Raw genomic sequence first — 27416 nt, forward strand, 5'->3', positions numbered from 1 at the left:
GCAAGGCAAGAGCAAGGTGAACAGTGAAGAACACACAGCGTTTTGCTAAATTAGCCTTTGGAAAGGAAAATAAAGCAATTAGCTAGCTCAACTGGCCCTCAGTTAGAACACAGCGTCCTGTCCCTAACTGAAATCACAGCAGAGTGAGCGCAAAATGGCGGCATCGTTTTTTATAGTGCAGAGTGACATCATTTCAGCAGCCAATCACAGCCTTGCCAGTACTTACATGCCCACCATGCTAAACAGGATGTGCCCACACTTCCAATCATTCCTCATTGGCTGCTGCGTTCTGTTTGAATTCTGGGAACTTCCGATTCCGGTATCCGATACGCGGGAAGTATCGGAATTCGGTATCGGAATTCCGATACCGCAAATATCGGCCGATACCCGATACTTGCGGTATCGGAATGCTCAACACTAGTGGTAACATTTCTTCGATATTACTTGCGATTATTTATGAAAAAAATGGAAATATGGCGAAAATTTGTAAAATTTTGCAATTTTCAAAATTTGTATTTTTATGCCCTTAAATCAGAGAGATATGTCACGAAAAATAGTTAATAAATAACATTTCCCACATGTCTACTTTACATCTGCACAATTCTGGAAACAAAATTTTTTTTTGTTAGGGAGTTATAAGGGTTAAAAGTAGACCAGCAATTTCTCATTTTTACAACACCATTTTTTTTTAGAGACCACATCACATTTGAAGTCATTTTGAGGGGTCTATACGATGGTTATTTTCTAAGTGTGACACCATTCTAAAAACTACACCCCTCAAGGTTCTCAAAACCACATTCAAGAAGTTTATTAACCCTTTACGTGCTTCACAGGAACTGAAACAATGTGGAAGGAAAAAATGAACATTTAACTTTTTTTTTAAAACATTTTAATTCAGAACCATTTTTTTTATTTTCACAAGTGTAAAAACAGAAATGTAACCATAAATTTTGTTATGCAATTTCTCCTGAATACGCCAATACCCCATATGTGGGGGTAAACCACTGTTTGGGCGCATCACAGAACTTAGAAGAGAAGGAGTGCCGTTTGACTTTTTCAATGCAGAATTGGCTGGAATTGAGTTCGGACGCCATGTCACGTTTAGAGAGCCCCTGATGTGCCTAAACAGTGGAAACCCCCCACAAGTGACACCATTTTGGAAAATAGACCCCTTAAGGAACTTATCTAGATGTGTGGTGAGCACTTTGAACCCCCAAGAGCTTCACAGAAGTTTATAACGTTGAGCCGTGAAAATAAAAAATCGCATTTTTTCTACAAAAATGATCTTTTTGCCCCAAAATTTTTATTTTCACAAGGGTAACAGGAGAAATTAGACCACAAAAGTTGTAGTGCAATTTCTCCTGAGCACGTCGATACCCAATATGTGGGGGTAAACCACTGTTTGGGCGCACCGCAGAGCTTGGAAGTGAAGGAGCGCCGTTTTACTTTTTCAATGTAGAATTGTCTGGAATTGAGATCGGACGCCATGTCGCATTTGGAGAGCCCCTGATGTGCCTAAACAGTGGAAACCCCCCACAAGTGACCCCATTTTATAAACTAGACCCCCCATGGAACTTATCTAGATGTGTGGTGAGAACTTTGAATGCCCAAGTGCTTTACAGAAGTTTAGAAGGCAGAGTCGTGAAAATAAAAAATATTTTTTTCCCACAAAAAAAAATTTTTTTAGCCCCCAAGTTTTTATTTTCACGAAGGTAACAAGAGAAATCGGACCCCAAAAGTTGTTGTCCAATTTGTCCTGAGTATGCTGGTACCCCATATGTGGGGGTAAACCACTGTTTGGGCGCACGGCAGAGCTCGGAAGGAAGGAACACCGTTTTGGAATGCACTTTGATAGAATAGTCTGCTGGCGTTATGTTGCGTTTGCAGAGCCCCTGATGTACCTAAACAGTAGAAACCCTCCACCAGTGACCCCATTTTGGAAACTAGACCCCCCAAGGAACTTATCTAGATGTGTGGTGATAACTTTGAATGCCCAAGTGCTTCACAGAAGTATAGAATGCAGAGTCGTAAAAATAAAAAAAAATTTTTTTTCCACAAAAAAGATATTGTAGCCCCCAAGTTTTTATTTTCACAAGGGTAACAGGAGAAATTGGACCCCAACAGTTGTTGTCCAATTTATCCCGAGTATGCTGATGCCCCATATGTGGGGGTAACCCACTGTTTGGGCGCACGGCAGAGCTCAGAAGGGAGGGAGCACCATTTGACTTTTTGAGCACAAAATTGGCTGTCGTGTTTGTAGAATCCCTGATGTACCTAAACAGTGGAAACCCCCCAATTCTAGCTCCAACCCTAACCCCAACACACCCCTAACCCTAATCCCAACCTGATCCATAATCCTAATCACTAACCCTAACGATAATCACAACCCTTACCCCAAAAGAACCCTAATGTCAACCCTAACCATAACCCTAATCAAAACCCTAAATCCAACACACCCCTAATCCTAATCTCAACCCTAACCTCAAACCTAACCCTAATCCCAATACACCCCTAATCACAACCCTAACCTTAACCCTAATCCCAAACCTAACCCTAATCCCAAGCGTAACCCTAATGCCAACCCTAACCCTAATACCAACCCTAATCCAAACCCTAACCTAATCCCAACTCTAACCCTAACTTTAGCCCCCACCCTAGCCCTAACTTTAGCCCTAACTTTAGCCCCAACCCTAACCCTAGCCCTAAGGCTACTTTCACACTTGTGTGGCATCCGTCGCAATCCGTCGTTTTGGACAAAAACCAGATCCTGCAAATGTGCCCGCAGGATGCGTTTTTTTTGCCCATAAACTTGTATTGCCGACGGATCGTGACGGATGGCCACACGTCGCGTCCGTCGTGCACTGGATCAGTTGTGTTTTGGCGGACCGTCGGCACAAAAAAACGTTCAATGTAAGGTTTTTTTGTACGTCGCGTCCGCCATTTCTGACCGCGCATGCGTGGCCGTAACTCCGCCCCCTCCTCCCCAGGACATAGATTGGGCAGCGGATGCGTTGAAAAACTACATCCGCTGCCCACGTTGTGCACAATTTTCACAACGTGCGTCATTATGTCGGGCCGACGCATTGCGACGGCCCCATACCGACGTAAGTGTGAAAGAAGCCTAACCCTAAATTTAGCCCCAACCCTGACCCTAAATTTAGCCCCAACCCTAACCCTAAATTTAGCCCTTAACCCTAGCCCTAACCCTAATTTTAGCCCCATCTGCTCTTCTCCTGCCGGCCGGCAGATGGCGATAGATGGCGGACGCACTGCGCATGCGCCCGCCATTTTATTTTCCCCGGCGGCCAGGAGGAGCAGCAGGAGGACCCAGGGACATCGGTGAGTATAATAGGGTCCCTGAATCCCCCTATTTCTCTGTCCTCTTGTGTGCGATCACATCAGAGGACAGAGAATTACACATTACTTTTTTTTTTTTTGCGGTCGCCGGTAAACAGTTAATTACCGGCAATCGCAAAACAGGGGTCGGTAAAACCGACCCCGATCATGTTCTTTGGGGTCTCGGCTACCCCTGGCAGCCGAGACCCCAAAGATTCTCCCGATGCCGGCCGGCGGGCGCACTGTGCATGCGCCCGCCATTTTCTTTGCCGGAAAAAGATGGCGGCGCCCATCGGGAGCCACGAGGAGCACCGGGGGAGACAGGTAAGTATTGGGGGGCTACCTGGGACCCCATTTCTCTGTCCTCTGATGTGCGATCACATCGGAGGACAGAGAAATTAAAACGAAATCGCGGTTTTTTTTTTGCGATCGCCGGTAAACGGTTAATTACCGGCGATCGCAAAAGCGGGGTCGGTAAAAACCGACCCGAATCATGTTCTCTGGGGTCTCGGCTACCCCCGGCAGCCGAGACCCTGGAGAAAATCCGACTCTGGGGGGCGCTATTTACTTTTTCCACAGCGCCGTTAATTAACGGCGCTGTGGGTTAAGTACCCTTAGCGGCCGCCGTTAAAAGGCGTATCGGCGGTCGTTAAGGGGTTAATTTTGTAGAAAAAAAGCAGATCACAGACATGGCACAAAGCTAAAGTCATTTCAAATGGCAACTTTCTGGCTTTAAGAAAAGAAATCAAGAACAAAAAATGTGCTAGTCAGTAATGGTTACTCTTTTAACCAAGCATAGGGGAAAAATTATGGAGTCACTCAATTCTGAGGAAAAAATTATGGAATCCTAAAAAACAAACAAACAAAAAAACATTCAAAAACATCACTAGTATTTTGTTGCACCACCTCTGGCTTTTCTAACAGCTTGCAGTCTCTGAGGCCTGGACTTACTGAGTGTCACACAGGACTCTTCATCAATCTGGCTCCAACTTTCTCTGATTGCTGTTGCCAGATCAGCTTTGCAGGTTGGATCCTTGTCATTGACCATTTTCTTCAACTTCCACCAAAGATTTTCAGTTGTATTGAGATCCGGACTATTTGCCGGCCATGACATTGACCTTATGTGTCTTTTTTCAAGGAATGTTTGCACAGCTCTTGCTCTATGGCAGGATGCATTATCATCTTGAAAAATGATTTCATCATCCCCAAACATCCTTTCAATTGATGGGATAAGAAAAGTGTCCAAAATATCAACATAAACTTGTGCATTTATTGAAGAGGTAATGACAGCCATCTCCCCAGTGCCTTTACCTGACATGCAGCCCCATATCATCAATGACTGGAAATTTGCATGTTCTCTTCAGGCAGTCATCTTTATAACTCTCATTGGAACTGCACCAAACAAAAGTTCCAGCATAATCACCTTGCCCAATGCAGATTCGTGATTCATCACTGAATATGACTTTCATCCAGTCATCCACAGTCCACGATTGCTTTTCCTTAGCCTATTGTAACCTTGTTTTTTTCTGTTTAGGTGTTATTGATGGCTTTGATTTAGCTTTTCTGTATGTAAATCCCATTTCCTTTAGGCGGTTTCTTAAATTTCAGTCACAGATGATTTACCCTCTTTTAAGAGTTTGATAACACTCTCCATTGTTTCAATTGACATCTCTCGCGTTGGAGCCATAATTTGTCAGTCCACTTGGTACAACAGCTCTCCAAGGTGTGATCACTCCTTTTTAGATGCAGACTAACGAGCAGATCTAATTTAATGCAGGTGTTAATTTTGGGTATGAAAATTTACAGGGTGATTCCATAATTTTTTCCTCAGAATGGAGTGATTCCATAATTTTTCCCCTATGCTTGGTTAAAAAAAGTAACCATTACTGACTACCACATTTTTTGTTCTTGGTTTCTTTTAGTGTTTCTTAAAGGGACTCTGTCACCTGAATTATGAGGGAACAATCTTCAGCCATAGAGGTGGGGTTTTCCGGTGTTTGATTCACCCTTTCCTTACCCGCTGGCTGCAATATTGGATTGAATTTAATTCTCTGTCCTCCATAGGCGTGTACTATGCGCAGGCGTGTACTATGGAGGACAGAGCATGAACTTCAATCCAATATTGCAGCCAGCGGGTAAGGAAAGGGTGAATCAAACACCAGAAAACCCCGCCTCTATGGCTGAAAATTGTTCCCTCCAAATTCAGGTGACAGAGTCCCTTTAAAGCCAGAAAGTTTCCATTTGAAATGACTTTAGTTTTGTGCCATGTCTGTGATCTGCTTTTTTCTACAAAATTAAACAACTGAATGAACATCCTCCAAGGACGGTGATTCCATAATTTTTGCCAGAGGTTGTAGATAGATAGATAATACAAGAAATAGAAAAATAGAGCAGCACATTCAGCATGGAAAGAATCTGGATGCATAAGAGCTTCCACAGGCTTATACCAAACCTTGCATGTAGTAGTCCAAAAAAGGAAGCAGCCACCACTGTCTGTGAATAGGCAGCTATTTCATTTAGCCCATGATGGCGACGTTTCGGTTCAGTGTAGCGAACCTTTTTCAAGCAGTGAGGTCAGCGCACAGGTGAGTATACTGTATATAGGGATCATTTAATGATCATTAACCAAAAACAGTTACAATATAAAGTGCAATAGAGTCCAACATTTACATGATTCTATTCATACTGTGATAACAATACATTTAATTAATCCTTAAAAAGTGCTAGTGCATAAAGTGACCAATACATACAGTGGTTAATAACGCAATCAAGTGAGGACGGACTGGGCCGCAGGCCTTTAAGGGAGGACAACATGACAGGGTTGAGTGGGCCTATAGGGAGCGAGCAGAAAGGAGGGGGCGATAATGTGGAGTGAGGAGAGGATATTATTTGAATCGGGGCTTACGGATTGGGCAGGAAGGAGGGGGCGATGGGGGGGTTGACTATAAAAGGGGGCACCCATCTTAGAGGAGCAACCATTTTGGTGCCCCTCTGAACTAGATAGCAAGCTCTGTGGGTTTAGGGATAATGGAGGTAGAGGCAGTTTTACAGCACCTCCGTGATGCGGCTATGACCAGGAGCGCAGGTTGGCTGCAGGCGTCACTACAAGGCCTGCTTCCTGAGGGGAGACCCGGGTCATCTACTTCCCCGACTGAGGGCCGCCGGCCTCAGAGGTCTCGGCCTCCGGAGCGCCTGAGCCCAGAGGTCACCCCCAGGGCCCGGCGCCGTATGAGGATCCCCACAGGGGACCCTCCGGTTCCAGCAGCTGACCGCAGCTACAGCGGGCGCTGCCAAGGAGCCGGGAGGAATTCCACAAATCGGCGGGGCCTGCAGCGGGGATAGGTGTCGGCCTCCCCTTCTTCTGAGGGAACGTCTGCGCCACAGGATCCAGGCAGGGGAGCGGCCGGTGCCCAGCCAGGAACGGGCCCGGCTCAGCAGCGGCGACCAGCGCAGAAGAGCGGGCGGGGGCCTGCACGGCGGGCGCCTCCACCAGCAGTGCGGCGCAGGAGGTCGGCACACTTACCGGGGACGGCCGGTGAGCAGGAGCCAGGTACCGGAACGGCGGTTAGCCCATTCATCCGGGCCGCCACTCAGCGTGATATGAGAGGCTCCCAGGCGGCAGCGGCACAGGCCCCAGAGTGCAGAGCAGTCAGTGATGGGCGCCGGCTTAGCTCCGCCCACTCACTGGCTGCTGCTGCTAGTAACCCTTACAGCGCAGGAAGCGCTGTGGATCCTCCAGACTCCTGGGAATTTAATCAGGGGGGGTGCATGGAGGGGTAATGTGGGCTGCAGAGGGGCCGAGGGCAGTGGAGCACATGGGGGGTAATTCATCCAGCAGGGGCAGGTCGGCGGATCAGGGTCGTCCCGCTGCGCGCCTTGAACTACCGTGGCCCCATCCATGGAACGGGACCACTCCGTGGGTCCTATCAGCGCGACGGCATCTCAGGACTGGCCCATGCAAGCTAGTGGATCAACGAGCCTGCGCCGACAAGGAGGACCACGAACGGACGGAGCGCATCTGGACGCAGGATCAGCGGCTGCTGGGAACACAGCACCCAGGCAGCCAGGTGAGAGTGCCGTTTTCCCTTCTCTATTACCATCACTAGCCCCTAATATTGATTAGTGTAGAGGGGAGGTTTCTGTGGGGGGGTTAGTGTTGGTGCGGGTATTTTACTGCAAGGGTTAAAAGATTTGTTCCAAATGTGGGAGACGAGGGGTAGACAGATTGAACCGTCGCCATTATCGGCGTGGCTGGGTAGCATTCGGGAGAGGGGGGTCCTGGAGGCGGAGGGAGTCGGGGACTCGTTCAGGTCAGGATCCAGTATTTCGCAGGGGGCTCCATTGGCGACCGGGGTGGCATCGGTGGGAGGTAGCAAAGTATTGCAACAGGGAACCATGGCAACGGCGGAAAGTGTGGATAAAGAAAAAGATGAGTCGGCGAGGGTAGATGATTCGGCTAGAGGGGAGGTGTACGTGTGTTTTGAGGGGCCTTTAGGGGCACATCTGAAACCTGAAGTGAAAGAGAGAATTTGGAAAGGGGAGTACGTTGAAATATTTTCGCTGATCCCGTTAGAGCGTTTCAATTTGGATAAAGCCCGTAGGGACGATTCCAAAAAAGAGGACGAGGAGAGTAGAAGGTTTAGGTTGATCCCACGTACTTTTTCTAACTGGTTACAGGCTTTTGCAATTTTTGCTAGTGTAATAGGGGAAAAATCACCGGAGACTTGTGCCCCCTTGTTTTGTTATTTAGATATCATTGGGGAGGCTTACAGGGTTTATGGGGGTCAAGGGTGGATTAGATACGACGAGCAATTCCGCCAACGTAAAGCGGTGCGTCCGAATATTCGTTGGGATCACAAGGATATTTCCTTGTGGATGAGGGTAACAGCACCGGTCAGGTCAAGTCAAGGATCGCAGTCATTTCTTGGGGGCACCGGGGGTTCAGGACAGTCGGGCACTCGGTGGTCATGCAGAAGGGACTGTGTTTCGCCTTTAACGAAGGGACATGCAGGTTTGGGGCAAAGTGTAAATTTAAACACGAATGTTCATCATGTGGAGGTACTCACGGGGCAGCGAGATGTTTTAGGGGAGAGAAGCAGAAAGGGTCAGATGGATTTGATAAAAGGAGTGACGCCAGTGCGTCTAGTAGAGATGGAACGGTTCCTAAGTAGATACCCTGACAAAAAGGCAGCGTCAACTTTAAGAAATGGTTTTAGGGATGGTTTTTCAATACGTTTTGTGGACGTTAAGGTGCAGTGATCCAAAAAGAATTTAAAATCGGCCTACGAATTTCCTGAAGTGGTCACGGAAAAATTGAACAAGGAGGTGCCACTTGGAAGAATGGCCGGCCCATTTCAGTCTCTCCCTATGGAGGGCTTGAGAGTTTCTCCATTGGGGGTAGTGCCCAAAAAGGAGGCTAACAAATTTAGGCTAATTCACCATCTTTCGTTCCCAAAAGGTTTGTCGGTTAACGATGGCATTGACCAGCAGCTGTGCTCGGTTCTTTATACGTCGTTTGACACAGCTATGGAGTGGATTAGACATTGTGGGCAGGGAGCTTTGTTGGCTAAAACCGATATTGAGGCCGCGTTTCGTTTGCTTCCCGTCAATCCAGATAGTTTACATTTGTTAGGGTGTTTCTGGAACGGGGGTTTCTATGTGGATCGTTGTTTGCCGATGGGCTGTTCCCTGTCGTGTGCGTATTTTGAATTGTTCAGTACGTTTTTAGAATGAACAGTAGTGAAAGATGTATCTGGACTCCGGTCCTGCATCCATTATCTGGATGATTTTTTGTTTGTGGGTCCAGCGCATTCTGCAGACTGTTCAGTTTTGCTTCACTCGATGGAGAGTGTGGCGAGCAGATTCGGCGTTCCGTTGGCTGCGGACAAGACGGTAGGTCCGGTGACGTCTCTGAGTTTTTTGGGCATTGAGATTGATACGGTCACAATGGAATGCCGGTTGCCTGATAACAAATTAGTGGGCATGAGTATGGATGTGAAGAGAGTTTATGAATCAAAAAAGGTGACGCTGCGTGTGATTCAATCACTGCTGGGGAAGTTGAATTTTGCGTGCCGTATCATGCCAATGGGTAGGGCTTTTTGTCGCAGGTTGTCTTTGGCTACAGTGGGAGTTCGGTCCCGTCTCATTTTATCAGGCTTCGGAAGGCCTTGAAAGACGATCTGAAGGTATGGATGCTTTTTCTGGATTCATATAATGGGAGGTCACTATGGATTGCACCGAGGTTCGTAACATGAAGATTTGTTTTGGTTGTGAATCTGAGGGTGCTATGAGAGCGATAAATTCACTGTCATCCGCAGATCCGGCATTGCTAAGAGTCTTGCAGCATGTGGTTTGGTTGGGTCTACGGTGTAATTTATGGGTCACTGCTGAATTACGGCCGTTTAGTAACTCGTTGATTTTTGACGCTATCTTTCATTCACAGTGGGATCGGGTTCCGGATGGCGTGCCTCAAGTGGATCTCATGCGAGTGTTCTGCCCAGAGGACTTATGGAAGCTTACGTTGGGGCAGTAAGAGGGTTATTGTCCAGGTCACTGGCGCCAGGGACCTGGTCACATTATGCTAAGGCATGGAATACTTGGGTGGATTGGGGGTTGTCGCTTGGCACGGACGTGCACGACGACGAAAAATTGCTGTTGCTCTTGGGTCAGAAATGGGATTCAGGTTGGTCGGTATCTAAAGTTAATCGTTTATTGGCTGGTTTGGCATTTGGATTTAAATTCAGGGGTTACATGACGTAACTAAATCGTTTATGGTCCTTCAGGTGATGAAAGGGTGGCGGAAGGGTTGGAAAAGTTTAGATGGACGACGCCCTGTTTCCTATAAGATTTTACTGCGGTTGGGTGAACAATTGCCAGGGGTTTGTTCTAACCAATCGGAGGTGGTCCTGTTTAAGCAGGCATTTGCTCTGGCATTTTTGGGGGCTTTTCGATTGGGTGAGTTGGTCAGCCCCTCCAGGCATAAAAAAGGGGGGTTGCTGGGCCGGGATGTAGTTTTGCACGGGGATAGGTTGGTCATTTGGTTGCGTTAATCGAAAACGGATTTGGTTGGAAAAGGGTGTAAAATTGTGCTTTTTGAGATTGTGGGTTCCCCGTTGTGCCCCGTATTATGTTTTAGGGAATTTTCAAGGGGGGAGGTCTGAGATGATGAGCCACTGTTGTTACACGGAGATGGATCGTTTTTATCTCGGAATCAGTTCGTTACTATATTTAAACGCTGCTTGACGCGAGGGGGCATTTCGGCAGAGAATTTTTCGGGACATTCGTTTAGAATAGGGGCAGCTACGGAAGCAGCCAGACGAGGTTTAGGGGAGGATGTAGTGCTAAGGATTGGCCGTTGGGAATCCGTGAGGTCTAGGTCTTATATTCGCCCGTCATTGGTCTGAAGAGTGTTTGGAATTGGGTGAGGATTTGATCGGGTTGTGCTTTGCGGTTATTATGTCTTGGTTTGTTGTCTTTTTCTTTTCAGGGAAGAGGCCTTTACTTGCATGGATTATGGGCCACTCGTTTGTCTTTTAGGCGGCAGTGCGAGCGGACGTTCGCCCTGAAGGGAGACAGCTTGGTGTGGAAAAGTCTTCAGCAGTCATACGTTGGATTGGAAAACGTGGAATGTACTGGAAGCAGCTCCTGCCGGAATATCACAAGTTTGGGCGTTTGGACCGGGTACCGGATTTATTGGTGATTCACTTGGGGGGCATGTTATGGCTGGCAATCAGGCAACACAGCGTGCAGTAATCAGCGCACATACAGAGATCTGGCAATAACCAAAAACAATAGGACGAGCTCTGAGACGTGGAATCTCTGTAGACTGCAGTACCTGATCTATCCTCACACAACTATAAGCAGCAGTGGATTGCGCCTAACAACTACCTATGCAACTCGGCACTGCCTGAGGAGCTGACTAGCCTGAAGATAGAAATACAAGCCTGACTTACCTCAGAGAAATACCCCAAAGGAATAGGCAGCCCCCCACATATAATGACTGTTAGCAAGATGAAAAGACAAACGTAGGAATGAAATAGATTCAGCAAAGTGAGGCCCGATATTCTAGACAGAGCGAGGATAGCAAAGAGAACTATGCAGTCTACAAAAAACCCTAAAACGAAAACCACGCAAAGGGGCAAAAAGACCCACCGTGCCGAACTAACAGCACGGCGGTGCACCCCTCTGCTTCTCAGAACTTCCAGCAAAAGACAATAGCAAGCTGGACAGAAAAAAACAGAAAACAAACTAGAAGCACTTATCTAGCAGAGCAGCAGGCCCAAGGAAAGATGCAGTAGCTCAGATCCAACACTGGAACATTGACAAGGAGCAAGGAAGACAGACTCAGGTGGAGCTAAATAGCAAGGCAGCCAACGAGCTCACCAAAACACCTGAGGGAGGAAGCCCAGAGACTGCAATACCACTTGTGACCACAGAAGTGAACTCAGCCACAGAATTCACAACAGTACCCCCCCCTTGAGGAGGGGTCACCGAACCCTCACCAGAACCCCCAGGCCGACCAGACTGAGCCACATGAAAGGCACGAACAAGATCTGGGGCATGGACATCAGAGGCAAAAACCCAGGAATTATCTTCCTGAGCATAACCCTTCCATTTGACCAGATACTGGAGTTTCCGTCTAGAGACACGAGAATCCAAAATCTTCTCCACAATATACTCCAATTCCCCCTCCACCAAAACAGGGGCAGGAGGCTCCACAGATGGAACCATAGGTGCCACGTATCTCCTCAACAACGACCTATGGAATACATTATGTATGGAAAAGGAGTCTGGGAGGGTCAGACGAAAAGACACCGGATTGAGAATCTCAGAAATCCTATACGGACCAATAAAACGAGGTTTAAATTTAGGAGAGGAAACCTTCATAGGAATATGACGAGAAGATAACCAAACCAAATCCCCAACACGAAGTCGGGGTCCCACACGGCGTCTGCGATTAGCGAAAAGCTGAGCCTTCTCCTGGGACAAGGTCAAATTGTCCACTACCTGAGTCCAGATCTGCTGCAACCTGTCCACCACAGAATCCACACCAGGACAGTCCGAAGACTCAACCTGTCCTGAAGAGAAACGAGGATGGAACCCAGAATTGCAGAAAAATGGAGAGACCAAGGTAGCCGAGCTGGCCCGATTATTAAGGGCGAACTCAGCCAACGGCAAAAATGACACCCAATCATCCTGGTCAGCGGAAACAAAACATCTCAGATATGTTTCCAAGGTCTGATTGGTTCGTTCGGTCTGGCCATTAGTCTGAGGATGGAAGGCCGAGGAGAAAGATAGGTCAATGCCCATCCTACCACAAAAGGCTCGCCAGAACCTCGAGACAAACTGGGAACCTCTGTCAGAAACAATATTCTCAGGAATGCCATGTAAACGAACCACATGCTGGAAGAACAAAGGCACCAAATCAGAGGAGGAAGGCAATTTAACCAAGGGCACCAGATGGACCATTTTAGAAAAGCGATCACAGACCACCCAAATGACCGACATTTTTTGAGAAACGGGAAGGTCAGAAATGAAATCCATCGAAATATGTGTCCAAGGCCTCTTCGGGACCGGCAAGGGCAAAAGCAACCCACTGGCACGTGAACAGCAGGGCTTAGCCCTAGCACAAATTCCACAGGACTGCACAAAAGCACGCACATCCCGTGACAGAGATGGCCACCAGAAGGATCTAGCAACCAACTCCCTGGTACCAAAGATTCCTGGATGACCGGCCAGCACCGAACAATGAAGTTCAGAGATAACTTTACTAGTCCACCTATCAGGGACGAACAGTTTCTCGGCCGGACAACGATCAGGTTTATTAGCCTGAAATTTCTGCAACACTCTCCGCAAATCAGGGGAGATGGCAGACACAATGACTCCTTCCTTGAGGATACTCGCCGGCTCAGATAACCCCGGAGAGTCGGGCACAAAACTCCTAGACAGAGCATCCGCCTTCACATTTTTAGAGCCCGGAAGGTATGAAATCACAAAATCAAAACGAGCAAAAAATAACGACCAACGGGCCTGTCTAGGATTCAAGCGCTTGGCAGACTCGAGATAAGTCAAGTTCTTATGATCAGTCAATACCACCACGCGATGCTTAGCACCCTCAAGCCAATGACGCCACTCCTCGAATGCCCACTTCATGGCCAGCAACTCTCGGTTGCCCACATCATAATTACGCTCAGCAGCAGAAAATTTCCTGGAAAAGAAAGCACATGGTTTGAACACTGAGCAACCAGAACCTCTCTGTGACAAAACCGCCCCTGCACCAATCTCAGAAGCATCAACCTCGACCTGGAACGGAAGAGAAACATCAGGTTGACACAACACAGGGGCACAGCAAAAACGACGCTTCAACTCCTGAAAAGCTTCCACGGCAACAGAAGACCAATTAACCAAATCAGCACCCTTCTTGGTCAAATCGGTCAATGGTCTGGCAATGCTAGAAAAATTACAGATGAAGCGACGATAAAAATTAGCAAAGCCCAGGAATTTCTGCAGACTTTTTAGAGATGTCGGCTGAGTCCAATCCTGGATGGCCTGAACCTTAACCGGATCCATCTCGATAGTAGAAGGGGAAAAGATGAACCCCAAAAATGAAACTTTCTGCACACTGAAGAGACACTTTGATCCCTTCACGAACAAGGAATTAGCACGCAGTACCTGGAAAACCATTCTGACTTGCTTCACATGAGACTCCCAATCATCTGAGAAGATCAAAATGTCATCCAAGTAAACAATCAAGAATTTATCCAGATACTCACGGAAAATGTCATGCATAAAAGACTGAAAAACAGATGGAGCATTGGCAAGTCCGAACGGCATCACCAGATACTCAAAATGACCCTCGGGCGTATTAAATGCCGTTTTCCATTCATCTCCCTGCCTGATTCTCACCAGATTATACGCACCACGAAGATCAATCTTAGTAAACCAACTAGCCCCCTTAATCCGAGCAAACAAGTCAGAAATCAATGGCAAGGGATACTGAAACTTAACAGTGATCTTATTAAGAAGGCGGTAATCAATACACGGTCTTAGCGAACCATCCTTCTTGGCTACAAAAAAGAACCCTGCTCCCAATGGTGACGACGATGGGCGAATATGTCCCTTCTCCAGGGACTCCTTCACATAACTGCGCATAGCGGTGTGTTCAGGTACGGACAAATTAAATAAACGACCCTTAGGGAATTTACTACCAGGAATCAAATCGATAGCACAATCACAATTCCTATGCGGAGGTAGGGCATCAGACTTGGACTCTTCAAATACATCCTGAAAGTCCGACAAGAACTCTGGGATGTCAGAAGGAATGGATGACGAAATAGACAAAAATGGAACATCACCATGTACTCCCTGACAACCCCAGCTGGTTACCGACATAGAGTTCCAATCCAATACTGGATTATGGGTTTGTAGCCATGGCAACCCCAACACGACCACATCATGCAAATTATGCAGTACCAGAAAGCGAATAACTTCCTGATGTGCAGGAGCCATGCACATGGTCAGCTGGGCCCAGTACTGAGGCTTATTCTTGGCCAAAGGTGTAGCATCAATTCCTCTCAACGGAATAGGACACCGCAAAGGCTCCAAGAAAAATCCACAACGTTTAGCATAATCCAAATCCATCAGATTCAGGGCAGCGCCTGAATCCACAAACGCCATGACAGAATACGATGACAAAGAGCACATTAAGGTAATGGACAAAAGGAATTTGGACTGTACAGTACCAATAACGGCAGAGCTATCGAACCGCCTAGTGCGTTTAGGACAATTAGAAATAGCATGAGTAGAATCACCACAATAGAAACACAGTCTGTTCAGACGTCTGTGTTCTTGCCGTTCTACTTTAGTCATAGTCCTGTCGCACTGCATAGGCTCAGGTTTACTCTCAGGCAGTACCGCCAGATGGTGCACAGATTTACGCTCGCGCAAGCGACGACCGATCTGAATGGCCAAGGACATAGACTCATTCAAACCAGCAGGCATAGGAAATCCCACCATTACATCCTTAAGAGCTTCAGAGAGACCCTTTCTGAACAAAGCCGCTAGTGCAGATTCATTCCACAGAGTGAGTACTGACCATTTCCTAAATTTCTGACAATATACTTCTACATCATCCTGACCCTGGCATAAAGCCAGCAGATTTTGCTCAGCCTGATCCACTGAATTAGGCTCATCGTAAAGCAATCCCAGCGCCTGGAAAAATGCATCAACATTACTCAATGCAGAATCTCCTGGTGCAAGAGAAAACGCCCAGTCCTGTGGGTCGCCGCGCAAAAAAGAAATAATAATCAAAACCTGTTGAATAGGATTACCAGAAGAATGAGGTTTCAAGGCCAAAAATAGCTTACAATTATTTCTGAAGCTCAGGAACTTAGTTCTGTCACCAAAAAACAAATCAGGAATCGGAATTCTTGGTTCTAGCATCGATTTCTGATCAATAGTATCTTGAATCTTTTGTACATTTACAACGAGATTATCCATTGAGGAGCACAGAGCCTGAATATCCATGTCCACAGCTGTGTCCTGAAGCACTCTAATGTCTAGGGGAAAAAAAAGACTGAAGACAGAGCTAAGAAAAAAAAATGATGTCAGGATTTCTTTTTTCCCTCTATTGGGAATCATTGGTGTGGCTCCTTGTACTGTTATGGCTGGCAATCAGGCAACACAGCGTGCAGTAATCAGCGCACATACAGAGATCTGGCAATAACCAAAAACAATAGGACGAGCTCTGAGACGTGGAATCTCTGTAGACTGCAGTACCTGATCTATCCTCACACAACTATAAGCAGCAGTGGATTGCGCCTAACAACTACCTATGCAACTCGGCACTGCCTGAGGAGCTGACTAGCCTGAAGATAGAAATACAAGCCTGACTTACCTCAGAGAAATACCCCAAAGGAATAGGCAGCCCCCCACATATAATGACTGTTAGCAAGATGAAAAGACAAACGTAGGAATGAAATAGATTCAGCAAAGTGAGGCCCGATATTCTAGACAGAGCGAGGATAGCAAAGAGAACTATGCAGTCTACAAAAAACCCTAAAACGAAAACCACGCAAAGGGGCAAAAAGACCCACCGTGCCGAACTAACAGCACGGCGGTGCACCCCTCTGCTTCTCAGAACTTCCAGCAAAAGACAATAGCAAGCTGGACAGAAAAAAACAGAAAACAAACTAGAAGCACTTATCTAGCAGAGCAGCAGGCCCAAGGAAAGATGCAGTAGCTCAGATCCAACACTGGAACATTGACAAGGAGCAAGGAAGACAGACTCAGGTGGAGCTAAATAGCAAGGCAGCCAACGAGCTCACCAAAACACCTGAGGGAGGAAGCCCAGAGACTGCAATACCACTTGTGACCACAGAAGTGAACTCAGCCACAGAATTCACAACAGGGGCAACGATCTTGGTAAACGCCCTTGTAGAGAATTGATCAACGACATCAAGTTTGATGTTTTGAGGTTGTGGGCTATGTTCCCGCGTTTGTTGGTAATCTGGTCGGATATCGTTCCTAGGAAGGTTTGGTTTGGAGCACGGTCAGTGCAGGGTATCAACAGGGCCAGAATAAAAGTTAACAGGGCGATTTCCCGTTTTATGGTGTGGAATGGGGTCCTTGTAATTCGACATTTGGATCTAGAGTCGGGAACGGGCGAGTATTGGAGAAAGGATGGTGTTCACTTGAATGCTATCGGCTTGGACTTATGGTGTCTAGCGGTACAGGAGGGTATTGAAAAAGGGCTACTGGTGTGGCGGGACACAAATGTCTGAGGTGTCAGGACATTGGTGTTGGTGGCGGGGGGAAAGAGATCCTCGAAGTTGGTGGTGCTAAGAAATGGCGGCTTGGAGGGGGGGGGATGTGTGAGATCCTGGACTCCCCCTGGTGTGGCTTAGAGAATTAAATGGTAATTGGTGGTTATACAGTCGAGAAGACTGGGGCCGTGGGATTTTGGCGGATATTGGCCGGGCAAGTCTTTAAGCGTCTCTGAGCTGGTGCCTAGCGGCTGTAGGCAAAGACACGACCTGGAGGCCAAATTATGGAGATTGGATATGAGTTGGTTGATTCTTGGGGCTTCGAGGACCTCCTTCCCTGGGGTTTTAATGTTAATAAACTGTTATGTTTGAATGTTAATAAAAAGGCTGCTGTGGCCAATTTATCCAAACGAACGTTTGATGTGTAATTATTGGGGTATGGGTCATGAGAGTGTGGGGAGCAGGTAGTCATTTGAGATTAAGGTTAATGGTAAGTTTAAACGAAACTCACAGTCATCATGAATACCCAATGTCAAGTGAGGACGGACTAGGCCGCAGGCCTTTAAGGGAGGACAACATGACAGGTTTGAGTGGGCCTATATGGAGTGAGCAGAAAGGAGGGGGCGATAATGTGGAGTGAGGAGAGGATATTATTTGAATCGGGGCTTACGGATTGGTTGGGGGCGAAATGGGCAGGAAGGAGGGGGCGATGGGGGGGTTGACTATAAAAGGGGGCACCCATCTTAGAGGAGCAACCATTTTGGTGCCCCTCTGAACTAGATAGCAAGCTATCGGCAAGGTAATCGGTTTTTGACAACTATGAGAGACAATTACCTTTCACAACTGGTTCAGGACCAAAAAGAAGGGGGGCACTGCTATACCTAATATTAACCAACAGGCCAGACCGCATAGCAAATATAAGGGTTGGGGGTCACTTGGGAAATAGCGATCACAAAATAATAAGTTTTCATGTGTCCTTTAATTAGATGTGTAATAAAGGGGTTACAAGGACACTAAACTTCAGGAGGGCAAATTTCCAAAGGATGAGACAGGATCTTGGTGCAATTAACTAGGACGATATCATGAGACACAAAAATACACAAAGAAAATGGTAGACGTTTATTAGCATCCTGGATAGGACCTGTGCACAGTATATACCGTATGGGAATAAACATACCAGAAATAGGAGGAAACCAATATGGCTAAATAGATCTGTAAGGGGCGCAATAAGTGACAAAAAGAAAGCATTTACAGAATTAAAGGAAGTAGGTAGTGATGAGGCATTAAATGAATACAAAAAATTAAATAAATTCTGTAAAAAGCAAATCAAGGCAGCAAAGATTGAGACAGACAGACTCATTGCCAGAGAGAGTAAAAATAATCCTAAAATATTCTTTAACTACATAAATAGTAAGAAACTAAAAAATGATAGTGTTGGCCCCCTTAAAAATAGTCTGGGTGAAATGGTGGATGAGGATGAGGAAAAAGCCAATATGCTAAATGACTTTTTTTCATCAGTATTTACACAAGAAAATCCCATGGCAGACAAAATGACTAGTGATAAAAATTCCCAATTAAATGTCACCTGCTTAACCCAGCAGGAAGTGCGGCGGCGTCTAAAAATCACTAAAATTGACAAATCTCCGGCCTGGATGGGATACACCCCCGAGTACTGCAGGAACTAAGCACAGTCATTGATAGACCATTATTTTTAATCTTTAAAGTCTCCATAATAACAGGGTCTGTACCACAGGACTGGCGTATAGCAAATGTGGTGCCAATATTCAAAAAGGGGACAAAAACTGAACTCGGAAATTATAGGCCAGTAAGCTTAACCTCTACTGTGGGTAAAATCCTGGAGGGCATTCTAAGGGATGCTATACTGGAGTATCTGAAGAGGAATAACCTCATGACCCAGTATCAGCACGGGTTTACTAGGGACCGTTCATGTCAGACTAATCTGATCAGCTTCTATGAAGAGGTAAGTTCCGGAGGATTGGACCAAGAGAACCCAGTGGATGTAGTGTATATGGACTTTTCAAAAGCTTTTGATACGGTGCCACACAAAAGGTTGATACATAAAATGAGAATAATAGGGATAGGGGAAAATATGTGTAAGTGGGTTGAGAGCTGGCTCAGGGATAGGAAACAAAGGGTGGTTATTAAAGGGAACCTGTCACCCCGTTTTTTCAGATTGAAATAAAAAATACTGTTAAATAGGGCCTGCGCTGTGCGTTACAATAGTGTATGTAGTGTACCATGATTCCCCACCTATGCTGCGAAATACATTACCAGAGTCGCCGTTTTCACCTGTCAATCAGGCTGGTCAGGTCAGGTGGGCGTGGTGACATCGCTCTTTTCTTCCCCAGCTTTCCGTTGGTGGCGTAGTGGTGTGCGCATGTCCAAGTGCCGAATCCACTGCGCGCACGTGAAGAAACAGCGCGCACACCACTACGCCACCAACGGAAAGCTGGGGAAGAAAAGAGCGATGTCACCACGCCCACCTGACCTGACCAGCCTGATTGACAGGCGAAAACGGCGACTTTGGTAATGTATTTCGCAGCATAGGTGGGGAATCAGGGTACACTACATACACTATTGTAACGCACAGCGCAGGCCCTATTTAACAGTATTTTTATCTCAATCTGAAAAAACGGGGTGACAGGTTCCCTTTAATGGAGCACACTCAGACTGGGTAGCGGTTAGCAGTGGGGTACCACAGGGGTCAGTATTGGGCCCCTCTTCTTTTTAACATATTTATTAATGACCTTGTAGGGGGCATTCAGAGTAGAATTTCAATATTTGCAGATGACACTAAACTCTGCAGGGTAATCAATACAGAGGAGGACAATTTTATATTACAGGATGATTTATGTAAACTAGAAGCTTGGGCTGATAAATGGCAAATGAGCTTTAATGGGGATAAATGTAAGGTCATGCACTTGGGTAGAAGTAATAAGATGTGTAATTATGTGCTTAATTGTAAAACTCTGGGCAAAACCGTCAATGAAAAAGACCTGGGTGTATGGGTGGATGACAAACTCATATTCAGTGGCCAGTGTCAGGCAGCTGCTACAAAGACAAATAAAATAATGGGATGCATTAAAAGGCATAGATGCTCATGAGGAGAACATAATTTTACCTCTATACAAGTCACTAGTTCGACCACACTTAGAACACTGTGCACAGTTCTGGTCTCCAGTGTATAAGAAAGACATAGCTGAACTAGAGCGGGTGCAGAGAAGAGCGACCAAGGTTATTAGAGGACTGGGGGGTCTGCAATACCAAGATAGGTTATTACACTTGGGGCTATTTAGTTTGGAAAAACGAAGGCTAAGGGGTGATTTTATTTTAATGTATAAATATATGAGGGGACAGTACAAAGACCTTTCTGATGATCTTTTTAATCATAGACCTGAAACTGGGACAAGGGGGCATCCTCTGCGTTTGGAGGAAAAAAGGTTTAAGCATAATAACAGATGTGGATTCTTTACTGTAAGAGCAGTTAGACTATGGAACTCTCTGCCTTATGATGTTGTAATGAGTGATTCATTACTTAAATTTAAGAGGGGACTGGATACCTTTCTGGAAAAGTATAATGTTACAGGGTATATACACTAGATTCCTTGATAGGGCGTTGATCCAGGGAACTAGTCTGATTGCCGTATGTGGAGTCGGGAAGGAATTTTTTTCCCCAAGGTGGAGCTTACTCTTTGCCACATGGTTTTTTTTGCCTTCCTCTGGATCAACATGTTAGGGCATGTTAGGTTAGGCTATGGGTTGAACTAGATGGACTTATAGTCTTCCTTCAACCTTAATAACGATGTAACTATGTAACTATGTAGTATATTGGCCAGTCACGTAGTATATTGCCCAGCTACGTAGTATATTGCCCAGCCAGGTTTGTCACAGGTTAAAAAATAAACATATACTCACCTTTCCGAGGGAGCCTTTGTAGTCCACGGCAGCTTCCGGTCTCAGGGTTGGTATGAGCGCAGGACCTGTAATGACGTCGCGGTCACATGACTATGACGTCATGGCAGGTCTTTTTAGCACAGGCGCGCAGGGCCTGTGATGACGTTGCGGTCACATGACTGTGACATCATGGCAGGTCCTTCTCCCATACCATCTTTGCCACCGGAACCTGCAACGGAAGATGGCGGCCAGCGCGAGCAACTACGGAGGGAGAGTATAGCAGGTGTTTTTTTATTATTATTATTATTTTTAACATTACATTTTTCACTATTGATGCCGCATAGGCAGCGTCAATAGTAAAAAGTTGGGGACACACAGGGTTAATAGCGGCGGTAACGGAGTGCGTTACCCGCGGCATAACGCGGTCCGTTACAAACGGCATTAACCCTGTGTTAGCGGTGACCGGAGGGGAGTATGCGGGCGACAGGCACTGACTGCGGGGAGTAAGTAGAGGCCATTTTCTTCCGGACTGTGCCCGTCGCTGATTGGTCGCGGCAGCCATGACAGGCAGCTGGCGAGACCAATCAGCGAATGAATAACCGTGACAGAAGGACAGACAGACAGAAGTGACCCTTGGACAATTATATAGTAGATGTACAGGTCACTTTATGCACTAGAACTTTTTAAGGCTTAATGAAATGAATTGTTATCACAGTATGGATAGAATCATGTAAATGTTGGACTCTATTGCACTTTATATTGGAACTGTGTTTGATTAATGATCGTTAAATGATCCCTATATATACTCACCTGTGCGCTGAACTCACTGCTTGAGAAAAGCACAGTGTGAGCCGAAACATCACCTGCCATGTGTGTCTGGTCTGAATAAATCCACTTTTTTCACTTGAAAATCTATGGAGTGCTGCCTTCTGTTTTCTTTTATCTAGATAGATAGGTGGATAGATGGATATATATAATAGATAGATGATAGAATCGGGCCACCATCTAGTTATATATATCCATCTATCTATCTAACGCTTTGGGTATTCTAGAATATGTATGTATGTATCTAGCAGCCACATAGTACTGTATATAGCACAGGCCACGTAGTATATAGGAGTACTACGTGGCCTGTGGTATATACCATGTGGCTGCTATATACATACATACATATTGTAGAATACCCGATGCGTTAATATAGGCCACGCAGTAAATAGCACAGCCCACATAGTATATAACACAGCCCACACAGTATATAGCAGCCACGCAGTATATAGCAGCCACGTAGTATGTAACACTGGACACGTAATATATCACAGCCCACATAGTATCTAACAGTGGCCACGTAGTATATAGCACACAGTATAGAACACAGCCACGTAGTATATAACACTGCCCACGTAATATATAGCAGCCATGTAGTATATAACGCAGCCCACATAGTATCTAACACTGGCCACATAGTATATAGCAGCCATGTAGTATATAACGCAGCCCACGCAGTATAGAACACAGCCCACATAGTATCTAACACTGGCCAGGTAGTATATTGCAGCCACTCAGTATATAACACAGCCCACGTAGTATTTAGCAGTGTGGGCACCATATCCCTGTTAAAAAAAAATAATTAAAATAAAAAATAGTTATATACTCACCCGGCGGGATCCAGCGTAGGTCCAGCGAACCTCTAGCGATGCTCATGCGGCTCCCGCCATCTTTCGTTCCCAGGATGCATTGCAAAATTACCCAGATCACTTAGTGGTCTCGCGAGACTGCTAAGTCTTCTGGGTAATTTCGCACTGTATCTCTGGGAACGGAAGCTGGCGGCAGGCGCGAGCGCATCGTCAGACTACGGAGGGTGAGAAAAGCAGGTTTTTTGTCTTTTTTATTATTTTTAACATTAAATCTTTTTACTATTGATGCTGCATAGGCAGCATCAATAGTAAAAACTTGGTCACACAGGGTTAATAGCGGCGGTAACAGAGTGAGTTACCCGCGGCATAACGCGGTCCGTTACCGCTGGCGTTCACCCTGTGTGAGCGGAGTGGAGTATGGAGCGGGCGCTGACTGCGGGGAGTATGGAGCGGGCACTGACTGCAGCGGAGTAGAGAGGGACTAATCGAACTGTGGCCGTCGCTGATTGGTCGCGGCAGCCATGACAGGCAGCTGGCGAGACCAATCAGCGACTTGCATTTCCATGACAGACAGAGGCCGCAACCAATGAATATCCGTGACAGACAGAAGGACAGACAGACGGAAGTGACCCTTAGACAATTATATAGTAGATAGATGGATAGATAGATAGATGGATGGATATATAATAGATCGATGGATATATATAATAGATAGATGGATGGATATATATAATAGATAGATGGATAGATGTATATACAGTGGGGCAAAAAAGTATTTAGTCAGTCAGCAATAGTGCAAGTGCCACCACTTAAAAAGATGAGAGGCGTCTGTAATTTACATCATAGGTAGACCTCAACTATGGGAGACAAACTGAGAAAAAAAAATCCAGAAAATCCCATTGTCTGTTTTTTTTAACATTTTATTTGCAAATTATGGTGGAAAATAATTATTTGGTCAGAAACAAAATTTCATCTCAATACTTTGTAATATATCCTTTGTTGGCAATGACAGAGGTCAAACGTTTTCTGTAAGTCTTCACAAGGTTGCCACACACTGTTGTTGGTATGTTGGCCCATTCCTCCATGCAGATCTCCTCTAGAGCAGTGATGTTTTTGGCTTTTCGCTTGGCAACACGGACTTTCAACTCCGTCCAAAGGTTTTCTATAGGGTTGAGATCTGGAGACTGGCTAGGCCACTCCAGGACCTTGAAATGCTTCTTACGAAGCCACTCCTTCGTTGCCCTGGTGGTGTGCTTTGGATCATTGTCATGTTGAAAGACCCAGCCACGTTTCATCTTCAATGCCCTTGCTGATGGAAGGAGGTTTGCACTCAAAATCTCACGATACATGGCCCCATTCATTCTTTCATGTACCCGGATCAGTCGTCCTGGCCCCTTTGCAGAGAAACAGCCCCAAAGCATGATGTTTCCACCACCATGCTTTACAGTAGGTATGGTGTTTGATGGATGCAACTCAGTATTCTTTTTCCTCCAAACACGACAAGTTGTGTTTCTACCAAACAGTTCCAGTTTGGTTTCATCAGACCATAGGACATTCTCCCAAAACTCCTCTGGATCATCCAAATGCTCTCTAGCAAACTTCAGACGGGCCCGGACATGTACTGGCTTAAGCAGTGGGACACGTCTGGCACTGCTGGATCTGAGTCCATGGTGGCGTAGTGTGTTACTTATGGTAGGCCTTGTTACATTGGTCCCAGCTCTCTGCAGTTCATTCACTAGGTCCCCCCGCGTGGTTCTGGGATTTTTGCTCACCGTTCTTGTGATCATTCTGACCCCACGGGATGGGATTTTGCGTGGAGCCCCAGATCGAGGGAGATTATCAGTGGTCTTGTATGTCTTCCATTTTCTAATTATTGCTCCCACTGTTGATTTCTTCACTCCAAGCTGGTTGGCTATTGCAGATTCAGTCTTCCCAGCCTGGTGCAGGGCTACAATTTTGTTTCTGGTGTCCTTTGACAGCTCTTTGGTCTTCACCATAGTGGAGTTTGGAGTCAGACTGTTTGAGGGTGTGCACAGGTGTCTTTTTATACTGATAACAAGTTTAAACAGGTGCCATTACTACAGGTAATGAGTGGAGGAAAGAGGAGACTCTTAAAGAAGAAGTTACAGGTCTGTGAGAGCCAGAGATCTTGATTGTTTGTTTCTGACCAAATACTTATTTTCCACCATAATATGCAAAAAAAATGATAAAAAAACAGACAATGTGATTTTCTGGATTTTTTTTTTCTCAGTTTGTCTCCCATAGTTGAGGTCTACCTATGATGTAAATTACAGACGCCTCTCATCTTTTTAAGTGGTGGAACTTGCACTATTGCTGACTGACTAAATACTTTTTTGCCCCACTGTATATAATAGGTAGATAGATGACAGATATAATGGATGGATATATATAATAGATGTGTGTGTGTGTGTGTGTGTGTGTGTGTGTATATATATATATATATACAGTATATATATATATATATATATATATATATATATATATATATATATATTAGATAGATGGATGGATATAATAGATAGATAGTAGATAGATAATTAATAGATAGAAAATAAATAGATAATAGATAAATAATGGATGGATAGATTAATAATAGAGAGATAGAAGATAGATAATAGATAGATAATAAATAGATAAATAATACATAGAAAATAGATAGGTAATAGATAGATACAAAGTTCTGGCTCTTGGAAGATGAGGATAAAAAAAAATGCCTGATCATGAAGAGGATAGAGTTGTAATCTCCATGTGATGACAATTTTTGATCATTTTTTTCCTTACATTGTTTTTCCATAAGGAGATTTGAATGAATGAATTGGCAAGTGTGTTGGGTTCCATGGGGGTGTGTCCCTGCACATCCCGATATTGTCCAATCAGAGCAGACAGTACCAGACCATGCGGGGACGGACCTTTAACTTGAAACAGTCAATTGTCTATTTATTCAAAAATTCCAAGAGGAATGGCGCTGTGCGGAGATTGGAGATAAAAAAATATCCAGTAAGAGCATTTATTAAATCAGTATACCAGGGAAGTTGTCAGCTCGTCTTTAATATCACACATGTGCTTGTGACTCCCAAGGGTTTCCGTGCAGCATTTACATGTGGCCAGGGTGTAAGTGTGTGTGAAATGGGGCACGTGTCCAAACGAGGTGCCAAAAAAAAAATCCCATTACCTTGAACAAGGACAGGACAGTGTAGTGAACCTTGACTCCTGGATGGGGCGGCTCTGCGTGCGACACCTTTCTGTCTGCCGTGTGCTGTCCACATGACAGCCCACAGTCCCGTCATACACAGAGATTTTATACAAGGTATAATTAACCCTTAATCCTTTCTGTTGCTTTTTCCCACCTGCCCCTTCTTCCAAGAGTCATAACTTTATTTATTTAGTTGTTTTTTTTTGTGGGACGAGTTGTGGTTCTGAATGGTACCGTTCATTTTTTACCATATAACGTGCACAAGAATAAAAACATAGTGAAAAGCAAGAAAAAAATTGTTTTGTTGGGTTTCTTATTTTTAAGATGTTTATTGTGACTTTTTATAGTGTTGCGAGACCCGTAACTTTTCTTTTCCCATTGATGGAGCTGCATGGAGGCTTGAATTAGTTTACTGATACCATCTTTGGGTGCATACGACGTTTCTCATACTTTTTGTCACGTCTCTTTGGAGAGGATCTGCAATCAAAAATGAGCAAATATGTTATTATGCATCTTTTTTTCCCCCATTTTTGTGCTTTTGTTGTCCTTAACCTCTTTTTCCAAGAGCCATAACTTTTTTTTTTCAATTTACCCATCTATAAAGCTGTACAACCCATACAAGATTAAAAATATATTTTGATAGACTTTGGCCTAGCGGACTTTAGATGGTGGCGATACCAAATTTTATAGAATAAAAGAACAATTTACATTTTACTCAAAAATAAACCAATGGAGAGAAAAATCAGACAAACTGAACATTTTGCAGTTGTCTCTTGATTGTTGCCAGAGCTGTATTTGTATGTTTGGTATTTTTCGTTACACCTGTTCGTATTACCTTGTTTGTCTGATTGGTGTATTACGTACACTACTACTCCCCTCTTCCCTGGGTGTAGAAAGGGTACAGACTGAGTGTGGATTCAGGATTTAAGGCAAGGTACGTGGCCCCGGCGTCTTCACCATCAGAAGTAATCTGGAGAACAGGGCAAGCTAGGGGCCTTTAGCATTAGGGATAGGGAAGGAGCCCCTGGTCCAGGGACACCCGACAACAGTGTTGTGACATTAGTGTTCTTGGCGCACTTTGGAGCTCCTCTCCGCACACTTGCTATACATGTCCCCGCCTCCTTTGCTTGTGATTGACAGCACTGCTCCAGACAACACTGTCAGTTACCCATGCGGGAGGCTATTTATTAATCTAGAAGAATAACATGTACAATATGGTTTCCTCTGTCCAGTATGGTCCAGTCTTCACAATTCTGGCGGCTGGGAACAGGCTAACCTTTGTTAATGGAGAAGAGGCCGTGTCCAAGTTCTTCACATCCAAACAGGTGGATTTCCAGCAAGCTGTGCAAAAGCCGGTCCAGTATACAGGTAAGCACCACAACCAGGGCATCAGGGTAGTCACCCATGATGAAGGTTCCCATTATTTCACAGCAAGCAGTCTAATTAGGGGCTGAAATTAAGGTATATTGGAGAATTGTGTAACTATTAAAGATGACCTCTTACTAGGTCAAAAGTGACCGGTTTTTGCTCCTTTACGCTCATGCCCATGAGTCT

General features: G+C 45.4%; 1 protein-coding gene across 4 annotated transcripts in view; it reads left to right on the forward strand.

The window, feature by feature from the left end:
- Window positions 1-27416, forward strand: part of CYP39A1 (cytochrome P450 family 39 subfamily A member 1) — a 148047-nt gene that overhangs the window by 22746 nt on the left and 97885 nt on the right. For all 4 annotated transcript variants that reach the window (XR_011312532.1, XR_011312533.1, XR_011312531.1 and 1 more), the window contains exon 2: window positions 27095-27230. Coding sequence is in view for 1 of the 4 variants with exons in the window: in XM_069728205.1 (XP_069584306.1) it covers window positions 27095-27230 (136 nt within the window). In the remaining 3 variants the exon portion in view is untranslated. The remainder of the gene's footprint in view (window positions 1-27094; window positions 27231-27416) is intronic.

Source organism: Ranitomeya imitator, chromosome 5, assembly GCF_032444005.1.
Source record: "Ranitomeya imitator isolate aRanImi1 chromosome 5, aRanImi1.pri, whole genome shotgun sequence".
Lineage (NCBI taxonomy): Eukaryota > Metazoa > Chordata > Amphibia > Anura > Dendrobatidae > Ranitomeya > Ranitomeya imitator.